The sequence below is a fragment of the Chlorocebus sabaeus genome, chromosome 23 (genome assembly GCF_047675955.1).
Source record: "Chlorocebus sabaeus isolate Y175 chromosome 23, mChlSab1.0.hap1, whole genome shotgun sequence".
NCBI lineage: Eukaryota > Metazoa > Chordata > Mammalia > Primates > Cercopithecidae > Chlorocebus > Chlorocebus sabaeus.
Window position 1 is genome coordinate 43,941,479 of NC_132926.1, and position 12,057 is coordinate 43,953,535.

A 12,057-nucleotide genomic window follows, 5' to 3' on the forward strand; every position below is an offset into this window, starting at 1 on the left:
CCTTATTTTGGCCTTAAAGTCTTGTTGATTTCCCCCAGTAATGACTTGTCACTAAATCTGTATCTGAAATCTTATCTTGGTTTACTTTTATTCACCTATGTGTAACTGCCTGCTAGACTTTCATTGAAAGTTTGTTAAACAATCTCTGGATTCAAAATATGCAAACCAAATTCCTCATCTTACCTACTAAATTATTCTCCCAACTTGATAGACTCTTACTAGCATCGCTATTAACGACGACATCCAGTCTTGACACTTTAGAGTCATACTTGTGTCTTCCTTTTCTGTTATCTCCCTTTATCTAGTCTGTCATGAGACATAACCATGGTTACGTTCTTGTATACATCTCTTTCTCTTGGTTTCCTTTATCATCTCAGTTGTCATCTCAAATTTGGATTACTTATGAGTAATGGATACTTTCTATCTGGTGTTCCCATTTTTATACTTCCATTTCCAAGTCATCTGCATACTATTTCCAAACTATTTTTTTCTTTTTTTTTTTTTCTTTTTCTTTTTGTGGAGATGAGGTTTTGCTCTCTTGTCAGGGCTGGTGTCAAACTCCTGGCCTCAGGGATCCTCTCCCATAGCCTCCCAAAGTGCTGGGGTTGCAGGCTTGAGCCATTCCACCTGGCCTGTTTCCGAACTTATTCTTAAAGCTCCCATGTCATCATGTCATTCTCTTACTGAATATTTGCAGTGGTTCCCTATTGTATCCCATTATCTGTTGTACCCTAGAATGCACTCTACCCATTCAGTTTTATTTTTCCACTACTTCCCAGTACATAGCCTCCCCGCAAACCAAGCTAGTTTCCTCATCCTACTCACATTCATCATGACTGTTTGCCTCTCCTTATGCTATTACCCTTATCTAGACTATTGTCTTCTTTCTCTTCCTCTCCCCTCTTCTATTTAAATCCTACCCATTCTCTAAGACTCACCTCAAATCCTGTCTTTTCTTTGGAGCCTTTCCCAACTAGGTAATTCCTCCCTATTATGCTTTTAAGTCATATTCACTTAATTGGACCGCCCTGTTTTCATTGCTAGGTGTTCTAATAAAATTTTAGTGATAAATTCCTTTAGACAATAAAGATAGTTCCTGGATGTTTGTTTGAGAGAGAGGTCAAGTTATATTAAGTGTGTCCCTCTCTCTCCTGCTGCCAGCTGAAGTTCCTGTCTTTGCCAGACACCTGGATGAAAGAGTTTTTTCTGGCTCATATATACACAGAGTTGCAGTTGATAGAGGAGGCCCTGCAAAAGTATCAGAATCTCATCGATGTGGGCTTCTCTAAGAGCTCATATATTGTTTCCCAAATTGCAGTTGCCTATCACAATATCAGAGGTGAGTGAATAAAGACAATGAAATACTATCAGACCCTGACAGGTGCATTGTGCTGTTTTCTGAACTACCTTCTTTCTGCAGATATTGACAAAGCCCTCTCCATTTTTAATGAGCTAAGGAAACAAGACCCTTACAGGATTGAAAATATGGACACATTCTCCAACCTTCTTTATGTCAGGGTGAGCTGCTTCCCTTGCTTGGATCTCCTGGGTTGGATTGTCACCCACTTGTATTAGCTACAGGAAAAATAATTTAGGGAGTTCTTTTTTTATACTTATATTGTCTTTTTCTTTTATCCCAGAGCATGAAATCGGAGTTGAGTTATCTGGCTCATAACCTCTGTGAGATTGATAAGTATCGTGTAGAAACGTGCTGTGTAATTGGTAAGAGTTAACTACATTTTTTCTTTTAAGATTTATATTTATTATAAGTAACACATGTGAAAATAACCACAATTAGCTAGGGATGGTGGTGCGTGCCTTTAGTTTCCTCAGGAGACTGAGGCGGGAGGATTGTTTGAGCATAGGATGTCAGCTGTGATCATGTCACTGCACTCCAGGGCTGGGCAACAGGGTGAGAGCCCATCTCTTAAACAAACAAACAAACAACTCAATAATACAAAAGTACCAAAGGTAGCAATTACATACCATAGAATGTGAAAGCTCACTGTAATCCCACTCTGAAGATTGTTTGGTGAACATGATTCCAGAATATTTTTCTGAGCAAGTATTAAAAATGTATGTGTAGGGGCCAGGAGCGGTGGCTCATGCCTGTAATCCCAGCACTTTGGGAGGCCAAGGTGCGCAGATCACGAGGTCAGATGTTCAAGACCAGCCTGGCCAATATGGTGGAACACTGTCTCTACTAAAAATACAAAAATTAGCTGGGTGTGGTGGTGCGCGCCTGTAGTTCCAGCTACTTGGGAAGCTGAGGCAGAAGAATCACATGAACCCGGGAGGTGGAGGTTGCATTGAGCCAAGATCGTGCCACTACACTCCAGCCTGGATGACAGAGCGAGACTCTGTCTCAAAAAAAAAAAAAAAGTGTGTATTATATGTGTATGTCTATATCGTTTGCTTGCAAAAACTATATCATTATACATAGTGCTATCTAACTTCCTATTTTTTAACTTAATAGCTTTGCCATCTTTTCATGTTAGTACATTTAAACTTGTATTATTTTTGATGACTAGCATTTTGTAGATGTACCTTTTTTTTTTGAGATGGAGTCTCACTCTGTTGCCCAGGCTGGAATGCAGTGGTGCGGTCTCAGCTCACTGCAAGCTCTGCCTCCTGGGTTCATGCCATTCTCCTGTCTCAGCCTCCCGAGTAGCTGGGATTACAGGGGCCTGCCACCACGCCCGGCTAAGTTTTTGTGTTTTTAGTAGAGATGGGGTTTCACCTTGTTAGCCAGGATGGTCTTGATCTCCTAACCTCATGATCTATCTGCCTTGGCCTCCCAAAGTGCTGGGATTACAGGTGTGAGCCCCTGCATCTGGTGGTTTTTTTTTTTTTTTTTTTTTTTTTTTTGTTAAGAGAAAGGGTCTCACTCCGTCATCTAGGCTGGAGTACAGTGGTACAATCTTAGCTCACTGTAACCTGCAACCCCTGGGCTCAAGTAGTCTTCCCACCTTAGCCTCCCAAAGTGCTGGGATTATAAGTGTGAGCCACTACGCCTGGCCATCATTTTATTTTATTTTTGAGACGGAGCCTCGCTTTGTCGCCCAGGCTGGAGTGCAGTGGTGTGATCTCGGCTCACTGCAAGCTCTGCCTCCCGGGTTCACGCCATTCTCCTGCCTCAGCCTCCCCAGCAGCTGGGACTACAGGTGCATGCCACCATGCCTGGCTAATTTTTTGTATTTGTTAGTAGAGATGGAGTTTCACTGTGTTAGCCAGGATGGTCTTGATCTCCTGACCTTGTGATCTGTTGCCTCAGCCTCCCAAAATGCTGGGATTACAGGTGTGAGCCACTGTGCCCGGCCAGTTATTTTTATTTTTTTTTTTGAGACGGAATCTTGCTCTGTCACCCAGGCTGGAGTGCAGTGGCTGCAATCTCAATTCACTGCAAGCTTTGCCGCCCTAGTTCAAGCGATTCTCCTGCTTCACCCTCCCTAGTAGCTGGGACTACAGGCACCCACCACCACACCTGGCTCATTTTTTGGTATTTTTAGTAGAGATGGAGTTTCACCGTGTTAGCCAGGATGGCTTCGATCTCTTGACCTCCTGATCCGCCCACCTCGGCCTCCCAAAGTGCAGGGATTACAGGTGTGAGCCACTGCGCCCAGCCCTGGCCATCATTTTAATTTAATCATTTTCTATTATATAAGTTGTGGCTAGATTTTATTAATATAAACATTGCACAGCTGGGTGCAGTGTCTCATGCCTGTAATCCCAGCACTTTGGAGGCCGAGGCAGGCAGCTCACCTGAGATCGGGAGTTCAAGACCAACATGAAGAAATCCCGTCTCTATTAAAAATACAAAATTAGCCTGGTGTGGCGGTGCGTGCCTGTAATCCCAGCTTCTCGGGAGGCTGAGGCAGGAGAATCGCTTGAACCCAGGAGGTGGAGGTTGTGGTGAGCCGAGATCACGCTATTGCACTCCAGCCTGGGCAACAAGAGCGAAACTCTGCCTCAAAAAAAAAAAAAAAAAAAAAAAAAGAAGACATTGCTTCAGGAAACATCTTTGTACATATATATTTATTTTTGCATGCTTATGCAACTATATATAATAAGTTCCTAGCAGTGAAAGACTGGATCAAAGGTGTATTTGTTTTAAACTTTTATATAGCTATAAAGCTCATAAGAATTTCAAAAAAGAGACGAGACTGCCTGTTTTCCTACGTCAGGGTGTCTCAGTCTCAGCACTATTGATATTTTGGGCTGGATAATTTTTTTGTTGGGGGCTGTCCTGTGCATCATAGATATTAGCTGTATTGCTGGCCTCTACCCACTAGATGGCAGTAACTCCCTTCCCCCTAGTTGTGACACGTAAAAGTGTTTCTAGCCATTTCCAGATGTTCTCTGAGGGTCAGAATCACCCTCAGTTGATAACCATGGCCCTATATACTATACTTGGCCACACTGTGTGGCCTGATAATCAGTTGACATAGACAGCTGAATGATCACTCCTAGATGAAAGTAGGTTTGGTTGATTGTGATTGAAAGCCTAGCTTCCCTGTTCCCGGGTCTTTGGTCACATTACATTGACATCATATATTTGTACCTTTCTAGGTTAGGATATTGTTAATAAACAGATGGAATTTTAATCCATCAATCATTCAATAATTTTTTTTAGCCCTTGAAGAAGTTATGGTCTAGTATAGGAAGTAAACGTTAATAAAAAATGTAATAAATTCTATGAGAACAGGCCAGGCGCGGTGGCTCATGCCTGTAATCTCAGCACTTTTGGGAGGCTGAGGTGGACACATCACTTGAGGTCAGGAGTTTGAAACCAACCTGGCCAACATGGCGAAACCTTGTCTCTACTAAAAATAAAAAAAAATTAGCTGAGTGTGGTGGTGCATGCCAGTAGTCTCAGCTACTCAGGAGGCTTAAGTAGGAGCATCTCTTGAACTCTGGAGGCAGGGATTGCAGTGAGCCAAGATTGTGCCATTGCACTCCAGCCTGGGTGACAGAGCTAGACTCCATCTCAAAAAAAAGAAGAAATTCTATGAGAACACAGATTAACAAGGAACAAATGATCTTTTCAGTATCAGAGCCTTATAAATAAATCATAAAGTCCATTATGGTGAGAGTGGGACTCCAGTTTATTCAGAAAGCATCTCTTTTGCATTTTCTGTGTGCCAGGCACTGTGCCTTGTATTGCAGTACCTACCCCAATTGCCTATTGAAGATGACCAGTAAGAAAACAACTATAATTTAATGCATTGAGTGTTATGATTAAGGTAAACCCAGGATGTTGAGGGAATACATAGGAAAAGCATCTAATCAGTCTGAGATTAGGAAGGCTTCTTGAAGAAGGTGATGCTTAAAGGATGGGCAGGAGAAAAAGAACTCAAGAAGGGAGAAGGCTTGACTTCGGAAGGGCATTGAAGCGTACAACCAACATTGTGCTTGAAATATTTCACTGTGCCTGCGGCATGGTGTGGGAGGTAAGAATGTACAAACGGGCCAGATCTTGAAGAGCCTTTGATGCCTTTCTAAAGTGGTCAGATTTTCACTTTAGAATGATGACTGAAGCTGGGCACAGTTGCATGTGCCTATAGTTCCAGCTACTCAAGAGGCTGTGGTGGAAGGATTACTTGAGTTCAGGAGTTCGAGTCTAACCCAGGCAACACAGTAGGACCTCACCTCTAAAAAAAAAAAAATTTTTTTTTAGAAATTAGAAAAAAAAAAAGATGACTGGAGACAATGTGCTGGGAAGATTAGAAAGAGGGCAAGACTAGAGGCAGGGAGGCCAGGTAGGAGGATGTTACAATAATCCAGTCCTAGGAATGACAGCCTAAATTGATGTATTGGCAGGAGGAATGGAGAGAGGCAATTGGGTTTGTTTGTTTTGAGATGGAGTTTCACTCTTGTTGCCCAGACTAGAGTGCAATGGTTGATTTTGGCTCACAGGCCAAGCATGGGGGCTCACAGCACCTGTAATCCCAGCACTTTGGGAGGCCAGAGTGGGTGGATCATAAGGTCAGGAGTTCGAGACTAGCCTGGTCAAGATGGTGAAACCCCATCTCTACTTAAAAAAAAGAAAACAAAATTAGCCAGGTGCAGTGGCGGGCGCATGTAATCCCAGCTACTCCGGAGGCTGAGGCAGGAGAATCACTTGAACCCAGGAGGCAGAGGTTGCAGTGAGCCGAGATCGCGCCACTGCACTCTAGCCTGAGCAACAGAGCAAGACTCCGTCTCAAAACAAAATAAAAACAAAAAAATCAGGCTGGGTACAGTGGCTCATACCTGTAGTCCCAGCACTTTGGGAGGCCAAGGCAGGTGAATCACCTGAGGTCAGGAGTTTGAGACCAGCCTGGCCAACATGGTGAAACCCTGTTTCTACTAAAAATACAAAAATTAGCTGGGCGTGGTGGCGGGCTCCTGTAATCCCAGCTACTCAAGAGGCTGAGGCAGGAGAATTGCTTGAACCTAGGAGGCGGAGATTGCAGTGAGCCAAGATCGTGCCACTATGCTCCAGCCTGGGCAACAGCGAGACTCCATCTCAAAAAAACCAAAAAAGCAAAAAAACAAAAAAACAATATATATGAGAAGAATAATTATTTAGAAGCTTCTTTTTTTCTTTGTCTTTTGGTTTTTTTTGAGTCAGAGTCTCGCTCTGTCACCCAGGTTGGAGTGCAGTGGCAGGATCTTGGCTCACTGCACGCTCCGCCTCCCAGGTTCACGCCATTCTCCTGCCTCAGCCTCCTGAGTAGCTGGGACTACAGGCGTCCGCCACCATGCCCGGCTAATTTTTTGTATTTTTAGTAGAGACGGGGTTTCATCGTGTTGGCCAGGATGGTCTCCATCTCCTGACCTCGTGATCCGCCCGCCTCGGCCTCCCAAAGTGCTGGGATTACAGGCATGAGCCACCGCGCCTGGCTCTTTTCTTTCTTTTAATAATCGTTTGAGGCGAACTTCTTAATGAATTGTGTTTTTTTCCTTAGTATATCTGTAATGCCCAGTAAAATTTCTGACATATAGTCAATAAATGTTTGTTGAATTCAGCCCACCTACCTTAAAAATTCGAGCAGGAAACATTAGATATGACAAAAAATATACTTTAGCTTTCGTATTATAGCCAGTTCAGAGGAAGTGAAAAGGAGAAAGAAGGATGGAGACAAGAAAAGGAAACTGAGGACCTGAGAGAATGAGATAATCTTAACAGTAGAGTGATGGCAAGAATCTCCTATTTGTTTAGTCCTGGCTTCCTTTGCTTTTGTGTCTTGATGTGACTTGCTACCTTGTGTACCTGTCAGTCACAATCTCTACCTGAGCAGCAGCATTTTATTTTATATATATACATTTTACATATACATATACTACAGAATAGCATATTTAAGCTTTGGACTCTGAGTCAGATTGCCCAATTTTAAATTCTGGTCTAGATACTAACTAGCTGTGTAAATCTTGGACAAGTTACCTAACCTTCTGTGCTTTAGTTCCTTCATCTGTAAAAGGAGAATAATAAAATGTGAGCCACCGCACCTGGCCCATAAAGGAGATTTTTTTAAAATGCAGGGTTTCTTTTGCTTGCTGTACCTTTCCCCCTTTAAGTTACTTGTGTTAACATGTTCTCATGCCACATTAAAAGGAATATATATACACATATGCAAGGCTTAATGGACTACTTGCTCTACAAAAATAGGATATTATATACATACTCTGCATTTTGCTTTTCTCATTCAACAGTATTTCGTGAAAATCCTTCCTAGTCTTGGTGTAGCTCTTCATTCTTTTTTAAAAAAAATATAGCGGCCGGGCGCGGTGGCTCAAGCCTGTAATCCCAGCACTTTGGGAGGCTGAGATGGGCGGATCACGAGGTCAGGAGATCAAGACCATCCTGGCTAACACAGTGAAACCCCGTCTCTACTAAAAAATACAAAAAAAACCTAGCCGGGCGAGGTGGCAGGCGCCTGTAGTCCCAGCTACTCGGGAGGCTGAGGCAGGAGAATGGTGTGAACCCGGGAGGCGGAGCTTGCAGTGAGCCGAGATCCGGCCACTGTACTCCAGCCTGGGCGGCAGAGCGAGACTCCGTCTCAAAAAAAAAAAAAAAAAAAAAAAAAAAAAAATATATATATATATATATATATATATAGCTTAGGCCAGTGCAGGGGCTCAGCACTTTGGGAGACTGAGGCAGGAGGATTGCTTGAGCCCAGGCATTCAAGACCAGGCTGGGTGGGTGGATCACCTGAGGTCAGGAGTTCAAGACCAGCCTGGCCAACATGGTGAAACCCTGTTACTACTAAAAATCTGAAAATTAGCTGGGCATGGTGGCGGGTGCCTGTAATCCCAGCTACTCAGGAGACTGAGGCAGGAGAATCGCTTGATCCCAGGAAATGGAGGGTGTAGTGAGCCAAATTCGTACCATTGCAGTCCAGCCTGGGCAGCAAGAGTGAAATTCTTTCTCAAAAAAACAAAAAACAAAAACAAAAAAACCATAGCGTTATTGAGGTATAATTTATATACCATAAAATGTTAAGTCTACATTTCAATAAGTTTTTGTAAATTTATACAGTTTGTAACCATTACCATAATCCAGTTTAGAATACTTCATCACCCCAAAAAGTTCCCTCGTGTGTATTTGCTGTCAGTCCCATTCCTATCCCCTGGCAACCACTGCTTTGCTTCTTTCTCTGTAGTTTTACCTATTCCAGGAATTTCATATAAATGGATTCTTGCAGTATTTAGTCTTATTGTCTGGCTTCTTTCAGTTAGCTTTTTTTTTTTTTTTTTTTTTTTTGAGACAAGATCTCTCTCTGTCAACCAGGCTGGAGTGCAGTAGCATGAATTCCTGGGCTCAAGCTTTCTCCTGCCTCAGCCTCTGGAGTAGCTGGGACTACAGGCATATGCCACCACACCTGGATAATTTTTATTTTTAGAGATAGGGTCTCACTATGTTGCCCATGCTGGTCTCGAACTCCTGGCCTTAAGTGATCCTCCCGCCTCAGCCTCCCATCCATTAGCGTGTTTTTGAGGTTCATCCATGTTGTAGCATGTATAGTAGTTCCTTTTATTGCTGAGTAGTATTCTATGTTTAGATATGCTACATTTTGTTTATTTACCAGTTGATGTAAGACAGATGGCTTTTATACTTTCTTCAGCTGAAATCTTTCACTTCCACTTTTTAAGACCAATGAGAATAGAACTACTTTGATTCTCGTGTGAGAGGGAAACTTAGAGCGCTACCTGTATTTTTTGGAGACGGAGTTTTGCTTTTGTTGCCCAGGCTGGAGTGCAATGGTGCGATCTTGGCTCACTGCAACCTCCGCCTCCTGGGTTCAAGTGATTCTCCTGCCTTAGCCTCCTGAATAGCTGGGATTACAGGCATGCGCCACCATGCCCAGCTAATTTTATATTTTTAGTAGAGACCGAGTTTCTTCATGTTGGTCAGGCTGGTCTCGAGCTCCTGACCTCAGGTGATTCGCCCGCCTCAGCCTCCCAAAGTGCTGGGATTATAGGTATGAGCCACTGCTCCTGGCCAGAGTGCTACGTTTTTAACCCTTGAGTTACCTGGTTTTTTCTTTTTTCTTTTTGAGATGGAGTCTTGCTCTATTACCCAAGCTGGAGTGCAGTGGCACGATCTCGGCTCCCTGCAACCTCCGCCTCCTGGGTTCAAGCGATTCTCCTGCCTCAGCTTCCTGAGTAGTTGGGACTACAGGCGCGCGCCACCACACCTAGCTAATTTTTGTATTTTTAGTAGAGATGAGGTTTTGCCATGCTGACCAGGCTGGTCTTAAACTTCTGACCTCAGGTGATCTGTCCATCTTGGCCTCCCAAAGTGCTGGGATTACAGGCATGAGCCACTGTACCCAGCCTGGGTACCTCTTTAGAAAACTAGGCTCCAAGGAATATAGTTTGAAAACCACCGATGTAAAGCATAATCTAAGAAAATGTTAATTCCAGCACTTTGGGAGGCTGAGGCAGGAGGATCGCTTGAGCTCAGGAATTTGAGACCACCCTGGCAACATAGGGAGACTCTGTCTCCACAAAAAAATTTAAAAATTACCCCGGCTTGGTGGTGTGTGCCTGTGGTCCCAACTACTTGGAAGCCTTATGTGGGAAGATTGCTTGAGCTCAGGAAGTTGAGGCTGCAGTGAGCTGTGATTGTACTACTGCATTTCAGCCTGTGTGACAAAGCAAGACTTTGTCTCAGAAAAAAAGAAAGAGAATGTGTATATAAATGCTGTATCCAGGTGATATTAAAAGGAATAAAAGCTTGCAGTGTTTAAGAATGTTTTTTTTGGCTGGGTACAGTGGCTCACGCCTGTAATCCCAGCACTTTGGGAGGCCAAAGCGGGCAGATCACGAGGTCAGAAGATCGAGACCATCCTGGCTAGCATGGTGAAACCCCATCTCTACTCAAAATACAAAAAATTAGCTGGGCGTAGTGGCGGGCGCCTGTAGTCCCAGCTACTCAGGAGGCTGAGGCAGGAGAATGGCATGAACCCGGGAGGCGGAGCTTGCAGTGAGCTGAGATTGCGTCACTGCACTCCAGCCTGGTCAATGAAGCAAGCAAGACCCTATTTTTTTTTTTTTTTAAAGAAGTGTCTCTGGATCTTAGAATATCTGGGGGTGGGGCCACCATTCATCATGTGTCATTCTGTAGAAGATCTGTGGAAATGTCACAGAGGAGGGCTCTGATTAGCCAGATACCAGATAGCACAGCTTGCTGTGCATTTTGTTCATTTGCCACCTTTATATTCAGAGATTGATCATTCAGGAGACTAAATGGAATGAAGTATGTTAGGCGTACTTGCCTAGCAGGTGCATATATGATAGACACTGGATTAAGAAGAAATGGTAGATGTGAAGACCAGTTATGGGGTTCCAGGATAAATCCAGAGAGGAAGTGAAAGGAAAGGATAAATTTCCCCAAGAAACAGCCAAACAGTAAGGGCAACGAGCCAAGGATGCCCTTACTGTTCCTACTGTAAGGCAGCAGGAACACTTGGATTGTGGGGGAAATAAGTAAATATATTACTCATAGAGACAGTGTAACAGCCAATGGACTCTACACTTTTCTGGGTCATATTGGCACTCTTCATTTCTGAGAGCTTTGTGGGTAGGATGTGGTTGATCATGGAACTTTCCCTCTGTATTATAATTGTCTTTTGCCTTTCTCCTTCCCTAGACCATGAGCTCTTTGATAGCAGGGACTTGGTCTTTCATCTTTGAATTCCAAAGCACCTAGCACCATGCCAGGCATGTAATAGATACTTATTAAATGTTTGAAAAAGGAAGAATGTGGTCAGGAAATTGAAGGAAGTGTGAGAGGTTAAGTAGAGAAGGGCACTGGCATGTGTCATTGATATTCATGTTAAAATTGAATAACTGAAAGGAAAATATTCTAGAGTAACATCTTTAGTTTATGAAATGGTAAACTGAGGTATGCAGGCAAAGAAGGCAACTTGTCCAACCAAGGTTAAAGTCAAGTAGCTACAGGCAGAGACATGGTCAGGAAGTAGGTTTATTCTGTGCACTGTTCTATCCCCATCGGATGAGCAATCCTGCCTTCTTCCAGGGAGAGCAGTACTTGTTTTACTTCTCTCAAAGTAAACAAGGTTTGGGACACAAGCATAAAAAATATATGAAAAATATCTTTTAATAAACAGAGAGTGGGCCATGGTAACTCTAGCAAGACTAGGTTTACTCCCACAAGGCTGACCACAAAACACTTTGATTGACTCTAGAAAATTAAATGTTAAAATTATTACTTGACTAACTTTTGATAAGAATTCAATTTGCATGATTTGAAACTTTAAAAGAATAAAAAGGTATAAATATTTTATTTTTGATACAGTGTCTTGCTCTGTCACCCAGGCTGGAGTGCAATGGTAAAATCATGAGTCACTAAGGTCTTGACCTCCTGGGTTCAAGCAATCCTCCCACCTCAGCCTCCTAAGTAGCTAGAACTACAGGTGCACACCACCATGCCCAGCTAGTTTATATTTTAAAAAAATTTTTATAGAGATGAGGTTTCACTATGTTGCCCCTGGTCTCAAACTCTTGAGCTCAAGCAATCCCACCTGGGCCTCCTCAAACATTGGG

The 12,057-nt window shown here is 43.2% G+C and overlaps 1 protein-coding gene across 1 annotated transcript in view; it reads left to right on the forward strand.

Annotated features, from left to right (window-relative positions):
* The window catches only part of CDC23 (cell division cycle 23), a 33,741-nt gene that overhangs the window by 14,441 nt on the left and 7,243 nt on the right, over nt 1-12,057 (forward strand). Inside the window, exons 7-9 of the mRNA XM_008014580.3 lie at nt 1,162-1,339; nt 1,421-1,518; nt 1,641-1,722. Of these exons, the coding sequence (XP_008012771.1) occupies nt 1,162-1,339; nt 1,421-1,518; nt 1,641-1,722 (358 nt within the window). The remainder of the gene's footprint in view (nt 1-1,161; nt 1,340-1,420; nt 1,519-1,640; nt 1,723-12,057) is intronic.